The following is an 18,685-nucleotide window of genomic DNA, read 5'->3' on the forward strand; positions in this document are numbered from 1 at the left end:
GGTAAAACCTAAAACTCTTTTCTCCCTCTTACTATGTTTTAGATCTTCATCTCCTATCCTCCTTTGATTCTTGTTTGTCTTTGCGGCTCCTCTCTGTGCCCCATGGCTTCCCTCTTGTCAAGCTTCGTCGATGACCATCATTCTTGGAGTTGCGTCTAGCTTTCTTAGCGTGTCCTAGTTTGCCCACCTATTCAGTTATCTACTGTTATTCGTCTTGGTTGGATTGTCTGTTTCTTTCTTGCTTGTTATGGAGGAGGTGCTTGACAATCCTTCCACAGGAGTGGCTCCTGGTGTTCGTCCGACACCCTCTTTGGCGTATTCTTCGTCATCATCTCTCTCTGTGGATGGATCATTCCCACAGATCACTACTGTTAAGTTGGATGGGGCAAACTACGTTACTTGGAAAGCAGCCGTCGAGAAGTATCTTATTGCCCGTGGGAAAGCCCACGTCATTCGTCGTGATCCTCCTTCTACGACGGATCCCACCTTTGATCAATGGGAACAGGAGGATGCTCTTGTTTGTACCCTTCTGTGGCAGAGTATGGCCCCTCACGTCTCTCGGCCATTGATGCTTCTACCTACTGCGAAACGGATCTGGGATCAGGTTACTCTTCTTTACTCTGCCGTGGCAAACATTAGTCGAATCTGCTCTACCTATTCTGAGTGGGTGTGTGTCCGTTGTGGTGATCTCCCTCTTGCCACCCATTACAGCCACTTCGTTGGCCTATGTCAGCAGCTTGATGTTTATATGCCGCTTACCACGGATCTCACAGAGGCTGCCCGTCAGAGGGATCAGATCCGTGTTGTGCAGTACCTTGAGAGTTTGGGTCCAAAGTACATGCATCTTCGTCAGCAGATTATCGGTTCTGGCGATATTTCTTCCCTTACTGAGATTTACTCCCGCGTCCAACAGTGCTCTCCTGGTGATCCAGTGATATCTGTTCCTATTGATGGTTCTGCTCTCACGACCTATGATGGCAGTACTCGTCCGCCTTGTGGTGGGGCCTCCTCTGCTTATGGTCGTGGTGGTGGTCGTTCTAGTGGTGGCTGTGGCCGTTCTTTTTGCACTCACTGTCAGCGCGAGGGACATTATATTGACCATTGCTATACCCTGCATCCCGAGCTTCGTTAGGCACGCTCGGCTCACATGGGTGCTACTACTGCTTCTGCTTCATATTCCGCTCCCTCTGCTTCTGTTCCTGCATCAGCGGATTCCACCTATACATTATTCCGTGCCGATTATGAGGAGTTTCAGCGTCTGAGGCTCAGTTCTCGTCCTCCCTCTGCAGGTTTCGCCCAGTCAGGTAGTTCATCCATTACCCTTCTATCTAGCTCAGGTCATGGATCATTGACTCTGGCGCGTCCAACCACCTGACTGGTAACTCTTCTCAGCTTCATTCTTTTCGCTCTTTCTCGTCTCCCTCTCAGTCTATCACCCTTGCTGATGGGTCCACTACACCTATCACTGGTGTTGGTCATATCTCCCCTCATCCTGCTCTTACCTTATCTTCTGTTTTATGTGTACCAAAATCACCATTTAGTTTACTTTCTCTTCACTGTTCTGTCTCATTTTTCCCATCTTACTGCTTGTTTCAGGATCTCTCAACTGAGAAGACGATTAGAACGGGTCGTGAGGTAGATGGACTCTATCGTCTTGACTGCCGGCCGCCTACTGTCTTACATAGCTCTGTGGATTCATTTAAGTGGCATTGTCGCCTGGGGCATCCTTCACTTCAGCGGTTGCAGCAGACTTCTCTGGTTCCCGGACCTTTTTCTAGTTTTTAGTACGAGCCCTGTGAACTCGGGAAACACCGTCGTGTGTCTTTTCCATCACGGGTCATTAGTCGAGTGTCTAGTCCATTTGAATTAGTCAATTCTGATGTATGGGGACCCTCTAGGGTCGCGTCTAGTACTGGCTTTCGGTATTTTATTGTGTTTATTGATGACTTCCCACGCATGACCTGGTTATATTTACTGAAGAGTAGATCTGACGTGTTCTTTCCTTTTCGCACATTTCATTCTGAAATAAGAATCAATATAATTGTAATATTAAATGTCTTCGTACTAACAATGCTAGAGAATACTTTTCTGATACTAATGGCTTTCAATCCTATCTCTCCCAACATGGGATTCTACATCAGTCTTCATGTGCGTACACCTCTCAACAAAATGGTGTTGCTGAGAGGAAACTTCGTTATTTGCTTGAAGTAGGTCGCACTCTTCTTTTTCAGATGAGTGTTTCTAATGCATACTGGAGTGATGCCCTTCTCACGGCGTGTTTCTTAGCAAATCGCCTTCCTTCCTCCGTCTTAGAGGGTGCTTCTTCTTTCGAGATTTTATCTCCTGGTAAGGAACGGTTTTCTCTAACACCTCGTGTATTTGGATGCGTTTGTTTTGTTCATCACCTTGGACCTGGCCGTGACAAACTCGATCCCCGGTCCAAGCGTTGTGTCTTTCTGGGGTATTCCCGTACGCAGAAAGGCTATCGTTGCTATAGCCCTCGTCTGCGTCGCTGGTTTGTCTCAGCCGATGTTACGTTCTTTGAGTTTGAGGCATTCTTCCAACATGGCGCGGCATCTTTCACCCCTTCTCTCGAGTCCGAGGTCTCGCTTCCCTTACCAGATCTACCTGCTTCTCTTCCGTCATCTCCTGTTTCCGTGCAGCCAACTTCTGTAGATTCTACTTTGAAATTCCAAGGGTGGTCCCGAAATGGCAACTATGAGGAGTGAAAATTATTAGGTTGCTTAGCAAGTTTTAACCTTTTGAAAACTCAAACCTAATTTAGAAGATTAAGAGATCAACAATGAAATTCAAGCACACAAGCTAAATCTAAAGGTGCAATGTATATAAAGAGCAAGAGTTTAAGAGAGAGTGCACCCGAGATTTAAAGTGGTTCGGTCCTCAAAACGCGAGGCCTACTCCACTCCACCAACCAAACACGTTGATGGCTTCACTATGTGATCTTCTTAACTTCGGCGAAGATCAATGCCGTTTACAATTCCGACCGCCTTTAACCTTGGTGGCAATCTTCACCACGGAGAGTGGGCTACGCTTCTCCGAACACTCACCCAATACACGTTTCTTGAATAAGAAAGAAAGAAACAAAAATCCCTCACAAGAGTTTACAACTTTGTAGAAGATGTACAAATTGAGCCTATGATCCAAATCCTAATATTGGATGATGAGAGGCATAAACAAGTATTGATCACTCTTAGGATGTTCAAGTATGTTTTTAGAGTGTTAGGATTGATGGTTTGAAAGTTTGGAATGCCCATATTTATAGAAAAACCCAAATATGACCGTTCAGGGGCATTGTGGTAATTCCTGCGAAAATTCCCAACGGCTATAATTCTGGTCGTTATAGTGTTCTCGGAGTTCCGAGAATATTTCTCGGAGTTCCGAGAAAAAATCTCGGAGTTCCGGGAATACAAACAGAGATTAAAAAAAGCTACTGGATCATTTCTCGGAGCTCCGAGGAATGTCTCGGAGTTCCGAGCTCGGAGCTCCGAGAATTCTCTCGGAGTTCTAAGAAGCCTATGACAAGCAGATTTTCAATTCTTGTTTCTGGGCTTCCAATATTTCACCAACTTGGGATTGTTATGAGGGTTCCAAAGTGTTGGAACACCACAAGGACAATCACTTATACATTTTAGGGGTCTGTGAGATTAACTTAATTATGCCTCTAAAATCTAATTTAAGATTGGATCTTTTACAATCTAAAATGACTTCGATCTTCAATGCGATTCTTCAAGTCTTCATTCGTCTTGGACTCTGATGACTTTGGCCTTCATGATGTGGTCCAATGAGATCTTCTTGGCCTCAATCCAAGCAATGTTGTCATAGCACAATTAAGATCTACAACTTAAACAATCAAACACATTAGTGATCTTAAATCACTTGTGTATTGGAATCATCAAAATAAGATGGGAATGCCAAGGTGGAAACCATTGGGCTTACATACTTCTTCTACCACGTTGGAGAAGCCAGCTCCACCTAAAATTACACAGCAGTATCAACGGCGCCAAGTTACCGATAGGTCTCTTCTACCTCCTCTCGCACAATCATCTTCTGATCCGATGATCCCTCTCTCCCGCTCTCAGGTATCTTCTCTTCCGCCTTCCTCTGTTGTTTCTGATTCTCTTATTGCATCTCGTACGAGATCCCCTTCCACTGCACATCCTATTTCGAATTTTGTTTCTTATGATACGCTCACGATACGCTCACCAGTACCTTCCAGAGCTTTGTTTCCTCGTCTTCTATGTCTTTACCACAGTCAGTGGCTGAGGCTCTTAAACATCCTGGCTGGCGTGATGCTATAAACCTAGAAATGGGCGCTCTTCATAGTAATCATATATGGGATCTGGTTTCCCTCCCCCTGGTGCCCGTCCTGTTGGTTGTCGGTGGGTTTTCTCCATCAAATACCTCCCTGATGGTACTGTCGAGCGCTTAAAAGCTCGGTTAGTCGCGAAAGGATACACTCAGACTTTTGGTGTTGACTACACTGAGACCTTCAGTCCAGTTGCAAAAATTCCCTCTGTACGTGTGCTCCTGTCTCTTGCTGTTAATCATAGCTGGCCCCTTCATCAGCTGGATGTGAAGAATGCCTTCCTCCATGGCGACCTGACTGAGGAGGTGTATATGGAGCAACTACCTGGGTTTGTTGCTCAGGGGGAGACTTCCTCCTACGTGTGTCGCCTAGGCAAGTTACTCTATGGCCTCAAACAATCTCCGCGTGCTTGGTTTGGGAGATTCAGTAGGCAGTCATGCGCTTTGGGATGAAACAATGCGCAGTGGATCACTCAGTCTTCAGTTATCACTCTTCAGCTGGGTATATTTTGTTAATAGTTTATGTGGATGACATAATCATCACAGGGAGCAATTCACAAGGTATACAACATTTGAAAACCTTCTTGCAAAATGAATTCTCTACTAAGGATTTGGGTCAGCTCAGGTATTTCTTGGGGATAGAGGTTGCTCGTTCTTCTAGAGGCTTGTTCTTATCACAGAAAAAGTATGTCTTGGACTTGCTAAAAGAAACAAGGAATCTTGGAGTTAAACCAGCTTCTGCACCCATGGATCCTAATGTGAAACTCGTTCCAGAAGAAGGAGAGTTGTTGGAGGATCCTGGCAGGTATCGCAGGCTTGTCGGTAAACTTATATATCTCACGGTTACTCGGCCAGATATTTCATATGCTGTTGGAGTTGTCAGTCAGTATATGAGCTCTCCACGTACTTCTCATTGGGCTGCGGTGATACAGATTCTCAAGTATTTGAAAGGGGCTCCAGGGAAGGGATTGATGTTCAAAAGACATGGCCATATGAAAGTTGAAGGCTTCTCTGATGCAGATTGGGTTGGATCCCCAGCAGATAGACAGTCCACCACTGGGTATTGTACATTTGTAGGTGACAATCTTGTTTCATGGAAGAGTAAGAAGCAGGATGTTATAGCTAAGTCCAGTGCAGAGGCTGAATACAGGGCAATGGCACAGACAAGCACGAAACTTATTTGGCTACGTTCACTTCTTTCTGAAATTGGCTTCATTTCATCTTCTCCTTCGCAACTTTATTGTGACAACAAAGCTGCAATATACATTGCCAACAATCCAATCTTCCATGAGCGCACCAAACATATTGAAGTAGATTGTCATTTTATCCGTCAAAGAATCCAGAAAAGAGAGATTTGCACTGTGTTTACTCGGTCAGGGGACCAATTAGCTGATATGTTTACAAAGTCCTTAAATAAGTCAAAATTGAGTGATATATGTAACAAGCTACGAATGTATGATATCTACATTCCAGCTTGAGAGTGAGTGTTGGAATATGTAACTTGCCTAAGGGCATTTAGGACTTTGTACATTCCTTTATGTTTTATTATAAATATATGAGTCAGGGAAAGATTACCCTAACTCATTTATCTCTCTCTCTAAACTTTCGGTTAACAACTATAAATGAATAAGGTTCCTCATTCTTTAAGAGGCAAAGCAGGTGAATGGCAATAAATTATATAGAACAGCTACTAGGCCAATGCCATGCCAAGGAAACAAACAAAATCAAAACTATAGCAGAGCAAACTAAGCAAAACTAGGCAACATCATTTAATCGAATGGAGAAGCATATGGCAAGATAATACGTAAAGAAATAGGTAAAAAAACAAGGTCCAAGACAACATGTAAGAATTATTCTCACCATTTATAACAAGAAGAAATAAGATTGAAGTCCAAATAATTGGACTTCTCCAACAGTTCCAACAGTATTTTAAGTTTGTGGATTTTATGTTTTGTATATGCAAAATATTGGTTATGATAACAATTACCGAAATAAACAAATTCATAAGTGCAAAGGGGAATATTTTAAGAAATATATGGTGTAACATTTGGGGAAATATTTAGGAAGAGTTTGAGAGGTGACAGGGAAGCATGTGGGAAAACATGTCTAAAGTGCTTCTAAGCGGTGGACCCCCAAGTATGATAAAAGGCATCTAAAGCGCTTCTAAGCTGCATTCACCCACATATGATGAAAGCCATCCAAAGGCATCTAAAGTGATTCTATGATACAAGGCATGTAAAGCACTTCTAAGGTGTTTCATTGTGTAGCGCTTCACTTTTGTTCATGTTCCTAGGAATACAAATGTAGCAGATCACTTTGCTAAATCTGGGGCTTTGAGGGGCTCTTTTTGTTGGAAGGGTTGTAACCCTGGGCGAAATCGCCACGCGCAGCGGAACTATAAATCGCGTAGAACAAAATTTTCTCGCCGATTTCGCTCGTTAACCCATGAACCTAGAGTCTAGATGATCTAATGGTGATTCAAATTGAAATATAAGACATAAAAATACCTTTGTGGTTGACCGTAATATCAGCCTCTGCTTGATCTACTCCTCGAACGGCCACAAACGATCTGATTGACGCGAACCCGCAAGTTGAACCGATTGATTTCTTCAAATTGCGCGAAGGGAAGTTGAACTTTTCTTCAAACATATGTGCGGATCTATATCAGCACTCTTGAATGGAAATTTGATTTTTCTTGATAGAGCTTTTGGTTTTACAAAGAAATTGAACTGGAAAGCAAAAAACTAGAAGAACTAGAAGAGAGGAGAAATTTTGGACGTTCTCCCAAAGAAGGGAGAACGCTTTTTCCAGCCAAAAAATCGTATATAAAACTTTCTCATATGTTTTTATATAGTTTTTGCTTTCCTCAAAGTTTCCAATTAATTCTCCTCAAAACTAGCTAAATTAAGAAAACTAGCTTTTTATCGTTTTCGCTAAAAATAGAAACAAGATTTAATTGGAAATCTTTAATACTGATTTAGATGTGTTTCCCATAAGTGAAAACACATTTTTCTACTTTGAAAAACGTTCCCAATTTGCTCAAATCAAATTCAAAAAAAAATTTCCTAAAATCTCGCCTACATTCTTTCTTTTTCAACTTTCCCGCTACAAAGCTTCTGGCCAATATTCGACTTTGTTTTTCGACTATTAGATGGCCGAATCTGGAAAAGTCATAAACTACAAAGTTGTAGCCCATTCAAAGTTGTTATAAATGAGTACTTACACACTCATTTTGGCTAAAAGGTTTTAGTAAAACGAGTCTATAAGCTAAATACACACTTGTTATTTAATTTTTCTAATTAATAAACTTATTTCCTCTCATCCAATGGGATAAAAGCTCCATCCATAATATTCTATAATTTTCAAAATACCCCTAAGTTAACAATTAACTCTTTGGGTATTCCAAATGCGTCCTACGGTGTGTATATACCAAAGGAACTATGTAAATCTTTTCTCTCACATCAAATGCGTCGAATCCAGTCCGTCCGTGCAATCTAGTAAATGCTAGACCCTTATCCCAAGGATATAAATGGGTCATTCAAGTTGTAAGTGGAATCGTTGCACGGATCTGGCGGTCGATCCTGCAGAACCCAGTGATGAGCCCTACTGCGATCTTGCTCTGTAGTTAAGAACTACAATCGCATTGGATTAGTGGCCTCCATCGAGACTTAACCCTAAAGATGACCGTTAAATCATCATACCCCTAATCACATCTAATATGTGCAAGTCCTTTCTCTATTCCTCATCAACGAAGTTGGGTCCCATGGGGAGTGGACAACTACTACCCCCTGGACCCACTCGTGGTATACTTCCAGTTAAGCAGTTAGGGCCCGTAAATGCATTTGCAAAATCATTTAAAAAACAATCAAGTGTCTTAGTAAAACCTTTGATAAAATATTTATCAAATCCGCTTGGCCAAGCTATTTTATAGGCATAGTGCTCTGACCGAAACTGTAGATGATATCCCCGTAGTTGGAGCGGAGAATTCCATGTTATGTATCACTATTAGCCTCATGGGTTTGTCCAAGACTTCAATACTACCCTCTGGTGATCTCTAGAAGGACCACAGTTTGATAGACCAAGAATCAAGGCCGGGCCCACAGACTAATATGACTCCTCAGGTCTAAGGACATGTAAAGAGTCCTGTCTGGTATAATAGCCTTTCTAACTCCTGTCCACAGGCTATTCTTGTGTGATCATGTTCAGTGCGTGATCTTATCATCGCACCCACTCTTCTTGCTTAGGGTCCACTACCCAAGTGACTGAGATAAGTCACTCCACGACACGTGCATGTAGGTGTAGACACCCCATTTTGACCGGACCCAAGTTCGCTGTGTTTGTGCAAAACCCCATCAAATCAAATAGGTAGGGTCCCAAACTTCATCCTAAGCTAGATTAGAGTCCCACCGAGGTTCCCGCAAAATTTCATCGAAATCCGAGCGCGTTTGCCTAGCGAACGAGCTGAGATAATGTCGTGGTGCAAGTTCAGATGGGGGGTGATTTATCCTGGAAAGTGTAAAGCAAGGATCGAATGGGACACGACCCATTCGTGCGCCCATCAATAACCGTGCAACCGCGCGCCTATTAAAATTGGTAGTGCCAATATCAGTAGCTTTCTTTTTATATATATAGAAGAAAAAAAAAAGAGGAGAATTTCATTTTTCGTTTGTTTTTCAGAGAGAACGAGAGAGATTTTTTTCCCCAAATTGAAATCCTAGTTTTCTGTCTTCTTCTTCCCCAATCCATTCTTTCCGGCAAGATCTACCGGAGCTCCGGCCGAGTATTCCTTTACTCGATCATCTCTGTCTTTCTTTTTACTAGTCTGTTGTGTTATCATCTCAGATCTGATTTATTCCTTTTATTTAAAAAAAAAAAAAAAAAACTAGATCCAAGAGCTGTTGGCTCTTATTTAGTCCCTTTCGGTCCAGATTGTCACTTTTGATTGATTATTTCGTTAGTTTAAGACGAAAATAGAGATAAAAAGCTGAAACCCTAACTCATCTTGCAATTTTTTTTCCGATCATCTTCCTCCGGCCAAGCTCTGACCAGATTTTCCTCTCTTTTATACTTGCTGTTTTTTTTTATAGATCCTCATTTTCCATCTTGTTTCAGCTTCTTCTCCGTTCAGCCACCCCTTTTTCAATAAAAATCCTTACAAACCCTTTTTTTAAACTATATAAACCCTAATACCACTTTACAAGATCAAGATCCAGCATTGGGAAATTCAGGGCAGAGCACTTACGTGAGTCGAACTTTCTGGGCACTGAAATCGGATCCTCTGAAGACAAGATTAGACCTAATTTACAAGCAGGCGAGTGATCACATCGCCCTAATCAATGCTTATGCTGCTTATGCCAGAAAGCTCAAGCTCGAAAACTCTAAACAGCTCAGAATTTTTGAAGATCTGGCACAGAATTTCTCAGATCTCACTTCAAAACCCTCATACAAATCTTCTCTGGTCGAAACAGACGGGCCAATTGATGAAGACGCTCTTCGTCAGTTTGAAAAGGAGGTGAAAGATCGAATTAAGATAGCACGCCAGCTCATTGCAGAGACTAAAGAATCTTTCGATAACCAGCTCAAGATCCAGAAGCTCAAAGACACAATCTTTGCTGTCCACGAGCAACTCACTAAGGCTAAGAAACAAGGAGTTTTTTTTTTTCAAGTTTGATTTCTGCCAGATCAGTCCCCAAATCCCTACATTGCCTCGCAATGAGACTCGTGGAGGAACGAGTTGCGCATCCAAAGAAATATGTAGATATTAGTGGGAGTTTGCCGGAATTCCACGATCCGAGCTTGTACCACTATGCTATATTCTCCAACAATGTGATTGCCATGTCTGTCGTGGTGAATTCTGCGGTGAGGAATGCTGATGAACCAGGGAAGCATGTGTTCCATGTCGTGACCGATCGGATGAACCTCGCCGCAATGCAGGTCTGGTTCAAGATGAGGCCTGTCGAGGGAGGGGCCCACGTAGAAGTGAAGGCTGTGGAGGACTTTGAATTCTTGAATTCTTCGTATGTTCCTGTGCTTAGGCAGTTCGAGTCAGCGAATCTGCAGAAGTTTTACTTTGAGAATGCTACTAGGGATGGTGCCAATATGAAATTCAGGAAACCCAAGAACTTGTCAATGCTGAATTACTTGCGGTTTTACTTGCTAGAGATGTACCCGAAATTGCATCGGATTTTGCTTCTGGATGATGATGTGGTGGTGCAGAGGGATTTGACAAGGCTTTGGAAGATCGACATGGATGGGAAGGTGAATGGGTCGTTCCATAGATATTCACAGTATATGAATTTCTCACATCCTCTCATTCGAGAGAGATTCAACCCCAAGGCTTGTGCTTGGGCCTTTGGGATGAATATCTTCGATCTTGATGCTTGGAGAAGGGAGAAATGCACCGATCAGTACCACTACTGGCAGAACTTGGAAGGAGTTTTTGCCACTTGCGATAAGAGAAAGAAAAGGAGTTATTGTCAGAGGAGAAGAAGAACAGAGCGTGATGCATTGTCTCAGGTAATTGAAGGAGAGCAAAAGAAAAGGTGAGTTGATTTTATTATTCAGTTTTGTCCTTTTTTGTCTGTAGTTTTCTTTTTTTCTTTTCTTGAGGCATTCATGGGTAGATACTACAACGATTTCTTTTCTTTGGTGCTTGCATTGATTTTGATTGACTCTGTTGATTGATCTATACTTGTTTCTTCTTAATATTAAATATAGTGTATGATCAGTAGAAATGTAAATTAGAATTTTAGGTCAGTGCATTATGTTCTTCTTTAATTTGGTTATTAGCTTTAATGTGATGATAGGGTGTGAAATGGATATTTCATTGACTGCTGATGATAGACTTAGCTTAATGCATGCTGAAATTTCAAATCAGCACATAGTATTTCATCTCTGGCTTGTTCTAACGTTGGTGTTTAGGATGGAACATAGAATTAGTGTACTACTCATCCTTTGTTCTATTGATTTTATTGGTATATGCTAGAATCAGACATTTAGATTTTATATTCATTTATGTTTGATTCTCTTTTAAGAATAATAGGATGACAAGAGTTATGATATTCATTCAGTGCTTGCAGTTTTGCTTTTAACTTAAACTGTAGAATTTCTGGGGCTCAAAATAACATATTCGCTTCAGATTTTACCCGAATACTTCCTAATTTTTCTTACAAATACCTAAATTTAGTTTTCATTTGCATTGTAATCTGATTTCTTTATGTGCTATGCAAATTTCATGTAGTGATTTCAATGGTTGTTCGATGATTAGTAATGAAGTAATCCTGTTGTCATTTTTCGATGGTTAGAAAGAAATTCCTACTCAGTCTTGACCCAGCTTGTTCGGCTCATAAAAGTTTTATTACAAATTGCAATATCATTTTGGTAGTCTTTGTGTAAAGATTTTCTTTAGGAGTTGTGGTGCTCTAAGATAAGCTAAAGGAAGCAAGACCTACAGTTTGAACAGAGATGCTTGAGTATACATCTCTGGTGGTGTATTTCCACTTTGTCCAATCGTGCACGGCATCCACCACCGTTAGCAGCTCAAGTAATTTCTTCCCTTCTGAATTTTTTGTTTAAGGTCTAATATTGTTCTTTAGAAGCTAGAAGGATATGCTCCAAAGTTTCTTACTTTTTCAACTACGATTTTCCCCTGCTCTGTTCATTTTAGTATAGTGATACCCACATCTTAAGATTGTGAGTTTATGCTGTATTACCATTGATGTACGAGTCATCTAATTCCTTTTGTTTTTAAAGTTAGTTCAGAGCTATATTTGTTAAGTTTCATAAAGGCTTGCTTGTTTTCAAATGAAGTTATCCTCGGGATATATTTTGAAATGACTTAGTTAGTCTTTCCCATACTCTTATTTTGAGCTGATAGTTTCTATTGTGGATACTCCAAAGATGCTTATGTGTGAATGAAAGTGTTATAGGGTTTGACTTTCTCTTTGGTGGTTCTTGTGTTGGACTTTTAGATTATTGATGCAAGTAATGTGCTTTCATTGAAATTATAGGAAAGAAGTTTCATTTTAACCAGGGCGATGAAGGCGCTAGCCCAAGCCTATCCTTAGGGGACTTGCTCAGTCCAAGTAACATACCCCTCCTTTGTATATAGGAGACTTGCCCAATCTCATCAGAACCTTTGTTTACGTCATTTGTGTCTCAGAGACAAGCCTTGTCTCATATAGAGAGTTTCCCCTTTAGGAGGCTTACCTAGCCTCATGTTAGAGTGGCCTCCTCTTTTAGAGCGAGTCTTAGACTTGGTAGTGTTATTAGAGAGTCTCTGACTCATTTGTACTCCTTCCTTAGTGTTATTAGTTTGGAGTTTTTCCATTAGAGACTAACTCAGTCATATAGAGCCTTCCCTGCTTGGGATCTTAGATTGTTTTCTCTGTTCTTGGGACACTATCTTTCTTGTTGTGGTCCGTCTCTTTGAGACGCTAATTGCTTGTTGGTTGTTCGGGGTTTCCCCTTTAGATTTAGGGCTTTGCCCTAGTTTGTGGTGTTACTTGCGTATTCCCTTTAAGAGTGAAAACATTTTATGGTCCAAAAGTATCGGAATATTTGAAAACTCAAAAACATTAGAAATTTAAAACATAAAAAACATTTGAAAGCATAAAAAACTTTAAAAAAATCTAAAGTGTTGAGTGTTTTTAGTAGCGTAGTTAGAAAGTTCGTTTCGAACTACGTTGGCTTGATCCTCTTCCACGAGGAACGTAGTGCAGCTTGGGATTCACATCCCAGGTCCAGGCAAACCTTTAAAAATAAATTTGTCAAACCTTTAAAAAAATACAAAGCTTCTTCAAAACATTTTCAAAAGAGATCTTCCTCTAGAGTTAGGAGTCTGTCCTAGCTGTTTGGGGTGTTTTAGAGTTAGGAGGCTGTCTTGATTTGTATTGATGTGGTGTGTCCTGTCGTGTGAGTGTCCCTAGAGTTAGGAGGCCTCGAGTCGATCGGTTAGACATTTAGTCGAACCGGTGGCTAGACTAGGAAGCATATAGTCAGCCCATGGTTTTCCTTAGGTTGCACAGCCTAGTTACACATAGGATATAGGGCCCACCTGCATTAGCTTAAGGTTAATCAACTTGCATTAGTTAGGGCATATAGAGAGTTCTAAAAATTACAATTCACCTGAACTTAAGTAGCCATGCAAAAAGCTTTAAAAATCAGTCGAGTCTAGTGGATCGAGTCTAGGATAGCGGTTCTAGATGGTTATGCATCGTAGTTTAGAATAGATCATCGAACTACGTTGACTCCGATTCTTCCCGAGGCCGGGATACGTAGAGCAGCTGGGATGGACGGCCATCTTGGTCTGAGTCAAGTCGCATTAGAGTTAGGATTTGTTTTGTCCTGTCATATATAGGATTGATTTGTATTTTATGTTTTGATGTGTTTTCTTACTTTCTTGTACTGATACTATACCTTTAGCTGTAGCTTGCATGTGTATGTCCACCAGAACTTAGACACCCATTAGGCATGTCACTCATAACCTAGCTTTGCTTAGGTGACACATTTTTTATCCTCAGGAAATGCATGCTTAGGTAGACGATTCCTGAGAATTGTTCCTATTTCATATGATTTTCGCTCGAAACTCTTTAAATTTAATAATAATGGCATAAGAGACCAAGTGTTCGCACTCGGACGAATTGGGGGTGCTCTTAAGACCTTCTCCATTCGTAATCAGGCACGGACCCATACATATCTCTGGTTATCCATGGTATACGGAGCATATTTTGTTTGAGGATCCATGGCCGTATACCATGGATGGCGACTCTGAGTTTGTTTAGGTACGTTTCGAATCCGGACTTGTTCCCGAATCGAGAGGTATCTCCTTTATATCGCTACTCGTGCTATGCTATGAGGGTGGCATCCGTTTTGAGAGTTCCTTGGTAGAGCTCTCCTTCACACGTGGATGATCCAAGAGGCCGCAGGGGGCTCGTCCCCCACCTCTCTCTCAGATCGGGGTCCACAGTAGGCAAGACTTGTGCTGGTTGTGTACAGGAGATGTCCAATCTTGACCCCAACCAGGAACCTTTAGAGGCCGTTTGGATACATGGATTTTAGAATCCATGCTTTTAGTTTGAAAACAATGTAAAAGATGGTTCATGATCAAGTTGTTGCCGTTGTCCTGGATTTTAAGTAAGGAAACCAGGTTTTAGAAATCTCTCCCGCATCCTTCGATTTCTAAAACCTAGAAACATGGGATGATCGCCAGCTCTCTTGCTGTCAGAAAGAAGGGCTAGAAATCAGAAAATGACAGCTGCTCTCTTTCTTCTCTTGTCTCCCAACTGCAATTTTGAGGAAATCCAAGATTCTAAAATACGTGTATCCAAACGGCCTCTTAAGGTCTGCAAAGAACTGGGATACCATATCTCCTTGCTCCCTAGGATTTGTGAATCCTTGAGCATGGTATTCCTACTTTGCTACATAAGGACGAATATGCGATGAATAACAAGCACATCACACATATTCATTCATATATTACCCATTAGATGTCATGAAATAAAACCTTTATTAATATTAATTAGACAAGTTATACGAAATGTACTAGCTATTAGGGCACTAGTAACACTTTTTACTCTGGGACTACTCTCCCTATGATGTGAATCTCTAATTTCTTATTTATACCTTGAATATAGTAATCTTTTCTTAAAAAAAAAAAAAAAATTGTGTAGAGCTTCACAAGTCGTTTCAACAAATGAACAAAGATGACAAAAGGATACTGATTGAACTACACACATACCCAAGACCAAGCAAAGATGACAAAATTGCTTGGTGTAGTGATACTTGTGATTCATCACGACAAATGAATGTAACATCCTCTTATCTGCTTTGTCCATTTTTAGTTTTAATCTTCTTTATGTATCTTATTCAAAAGGTTCATGGGGCGGCTTGTCATTCTCTTAAATTTAAAAGAATATTGTAGCTGGTTTGAGATGATGTTCAGAAATTTGGAATGGACTCAGTAAGTCCCTCTTTCAATTTTGGGTTCAATTCAGATGTGTCAATTTGATGATTTGGTCTATTTAATGGCTGACTTGTCTAAGTGTACACAGACCTGACCCAGCCTAGTCTCGAGTTAAGCAACAATGTTTTGTTTTGAAGAATTGGATATTGTTTTATTGTCGCATCTTAGAAGCCAATGGCCTATTATAATTAGTTTTGAACTCACAATCGGTTCTTAAAATCCAGAACAAACCGGGCCCAAGTGTTGTGGATATTAACAATGCAAATAAGCTACAACCAAAGATATCTGCTCTTGCATTTGTATTTTTGTTTCGCTCCGCCCTTGGTTGAAATGAAAGTTCAGCTTTCTTTGGTTTAAAATTTATTGAGTTATGCCCGCTATTATTTCTTGTCTTGATATGCAGAAAAGAGGAATTGTTTATAGGATCTATCAGGTATTATTTGTCTAGGGGATTGGACAAAGAGATTTGCTTATGTTCTCAAGTGGTAACTGGCCCGATTAGTACTTTCTTGAAAAATCTTTGTTGGATCCCTGTGTGTTGCTCAACAATTTTGATTATTTTAGGTCTTGTTACAATTATTTATCGAGAAGTAGCCATATGAACATGGCTATAAGCCTATAGTTTATCCTTGGATGAGGATTGCAACACCAAAATTGCTTCATATTCTTGAGGATTGAAACACCAAAATTACGCCTGGAGTTTATGTTTGAACAACCCTTGTGAACATGGCCTATTTCTTTCTGTACTTCAAACTTGTAAATTGTAATTGTTTTTCCTTGTTTAATTCTGTGTAGTGTCGTCACCTTTCTTTGATATTGAGAATGACATCTGTCTTTGATTTCTACTTCTATTGTTGATTATATTTTGATAGCTTTTCATAATTTTAATAGCCACAAGAATCAATTTAAAAATTAAAACAAAGAGAGTATGATTATTAAAATAAATATAGGGGCATTTTGGATTTGTGAGAATTCAATTCAAATCCAAATCCAAATCCAAATCCAAAGAGCTGCCAAACAAGAGATTTGAAGTTCAAATCCTCATGTAGCCATCCATCAAGGGCCTGTTTGGAAAGCAAGTTCCCCAGCCTTTCGTAAACCCATTTTCCATGAAATTTTTTCAAAAATCTATATTTTCAAGTTTTTCTAGTAACTTTGCAAACATAATAGGCCCCAGGAATTTTATTTCCATCGAATATTTTTCCAGAGAAAATTTATTTTCTTTAATTTTATTATCCTTAGATCCAAACACCCCCATAGTCTAGTGTGGTTGGTTTGAAGTAGTTTTGGTAAAAAAAAATCTTAAGATGAAATCATGTTTTGCGCCTAAAACAATTATGAAGTACACTTTTTACGTAGTTTATAAACTGGTAGGTCTTTGTCACTTTCCCAGTTCTTTATTATTGAAAAAGAAAGGGAGGTGATATATTCCCCTTTCTCTCTTGCGTGTCCAACATGACTACTTTTTAACACTAGAATGGTGGTGGCCCAGGTAAGCAAGGGGGTGAATGTATCATTTACCAGGAAGATAATTTTAAACTTGCATGTGGTTCTGTCCTTTTGTCCTCTTATCTGGATAATATGCACCAACAAGTAACCAACCCATTTACCAACAGATTCCTTCATCTCCCAGCATTTAATACACCCAACTCCTGCAACCTCAACAGCCACTCTTAATGCCAAAAAAAAAAAAATGAAAACAAAGAACTAAGAATAAAACAAAACCCATTTAAGGGATTGTATTGTCTTGACAATATATCTCTCCTCCATCCACAACCACAACTGGGTACTCTTTTTTTTTTCCTTCAACACACAATATGTCTGTAGAAATGGCATCTTGCAAGCTCTCTTACCAAAGGCTGAAAAACGTTGGTGTGGTTGAAGAAGAAGAAAGACAACAAGAACAAGAAGAAAAAGGAGTAAGTTTTGGTAGATCAAAAAGCTGGTTGAAGCTTAGAAGGGTTTCAAGTAGGAGGAGGACAAGGATTAGGATCCCTGGTTTGAGGAGGTTTTTGTCAAAAAAAGCTAGACTGTTAAGGGTTTCTTGGATTAAGGTTTGGAAAAGGTTGAAGGAGAGTAGATCACATATGGGTGATCTGTTTGCTGGGAATTATATGTTTATGCAGATAAACCCATCTTCTTTAGAGAAATCTTTCATGGGTCATGGTCATAGACTACCATCAAGGTACCCTCTTCATAGGATTGCTTGATTTGGGTGAAAGGTTTGGCTTTAATTACGTGGATTTAAGTAAATGAATGTGTTGTCTTTTTAGTTTAATTTGGGTTTTTAGTTTCTCATTGCATAGCAGTGAACAGAAATTAATTTCTGTGTGTTTCTATTTAGATCTCATAACTGTGTATTAATTTCATCATAGTCTTATTTCCTTTTGTTGGGATTTGTTGATCTTCCTTGTGAGAATATTCTTTTGTTTATTTTTAAGTAAATTATGAGTTGTGCCTGCCATTGGATGGATCTCCACCGTACATGTAGTACTACACATGTATGGCGATCAAGGTCGTTGCTCTAGTGGGCCACCGGTAGATTGGCTGCTACAATCTAACCACTGTGGTTAGCCACTGGGTAAATTGTTTAAGAGAGTGAAGGGTGCAATTTTGAATTTGGCTTCCCAATTTATGTATCTTGGGTTTGGGCACGTTTGGCTATCATGAATTCTTTTTCATGATAAAGGGCGAAAAATCATGAGATGAGGGTGAAGTTTTCAAAAATCAGGAAACAAAATCCAGGTGTCTTAGGGGATGAGTTGCGGCTAAAAATCAGAAACAAAAAACTCTGCTCAAAATTCAATTATGACTTCACCCTCGTCTCCACTTGGAGACTACCGATTTATCATGAAAACAAATTCCTGGCAGCCAGACATGGCCTTAAAGTCAGGTGTTACTCCTGGAATCTCCTTGAGTTCTCCAAAGTCCAATGCGACTAAATCCCACTTGGTTAAGAACTTTGCGTACTATTTTCAGCATGTTAGTACTTCCTAATCATAATGTTCTTTTGACAATTAATTAGTGTTGGAATATATCAGATCTAGCAAGAAATGACCATTGGATCATCATACTAGATGAGAGGTAGTTAGATTAGATTATGATACTTAGATTAGGATAATCTCTTTCCCAAATCTTACCATTATCTCTTTGCTAGTTTATGTCTTAAGTGCTTTATATAAGCAATGATTGTGTGATTAATGTAATCAGTCAAGATTAATCTAAATCTAATTTCTTACCAATTAGGATTTGCATGTTTATAAATCCAAAGGATGATTTGCAGTAACCCGATTTAACAACTATAAACAGTTGCAATCCAATCAACGGTAACATGCAATTTTTGGATCTTTCGTAGGAACATGTGTGTGAAATCAAAACCGTTGATCTCATAGAACA

At 40.0% G+C, this 18,685-nt stretch overlaps 1 protein-coding gene and 1 pseudogene across 2 annotated transcripts; both read left to right on the forward strand.

Moving 5' to 3' along the window:
• Nucleotides 1-247: 247 nt before the first annotated feature.
• On the forward strand, nucleotides 248-1,132 carry LOC143861494 (uncharacterized). The gene is made up of 2 exons (XM_077372415.1): nucleotides 248-290; nucleotides 411-1,132. Exons 1-2 carry the CDS (start codon nucleotides 248-250, stop codon nucleotides 1,130-1,132), a joined length of 765 nt encoding a protein of 254 aa, XP_077228530.1.
• A 3,221-nt stretch (nucleotides 1,133-4,353) lies between these two features.
• On the forward strand, nucleotides 4,354-16,134 carry LOC143861495 (putative galacturonosyltransferase 9 pseudogene; annotated as a pseudogene). Its single transcript, XR_013239964.1, has 3 exons — nucleotides 4,354-4,540; nucleotides 9,528-10,868; nucleotides 15,693-16,134. The product of XR_013239964.1 is annotated as a putative galacturonosyltransferase 9 pseudogene (transcript).
• Nucleotides 16,135-18,685: the final 2,551 nt, after the last annotated feature.

This window comes from Tasmannia lanceolata, unplaced genomic scaffold (assembly GCF_043159265.1).
Source record: "Tasmannia lanceolata isolate RefF3 unplaced genomic scaffold, GAP_Taslan_0.1 ptg000037l, whole genome shotgun sequence".
NCBI lineage: Eukaryota > Viridiplantae > Streptophyta > Magnoliopsida > Canellales > Winteraceae > Tasmannia > Tasmannia lanceolata.

Coding starts and splice junctions, on each gene's coding strand:
- LOC143861494 (XM_077372415.1), top strand. CDS start 248: ATGGAGGAGGTGCTTGACAATCCTTCCACAGGAGTGGCTCCTG. Junction 291..410: donor TTCCACAGGAGTGGCTCCTG/GTGTTCGTCCGA, acceptor CTTGGAAAGCAG/CCGTCGAGAAGTATCTTATT.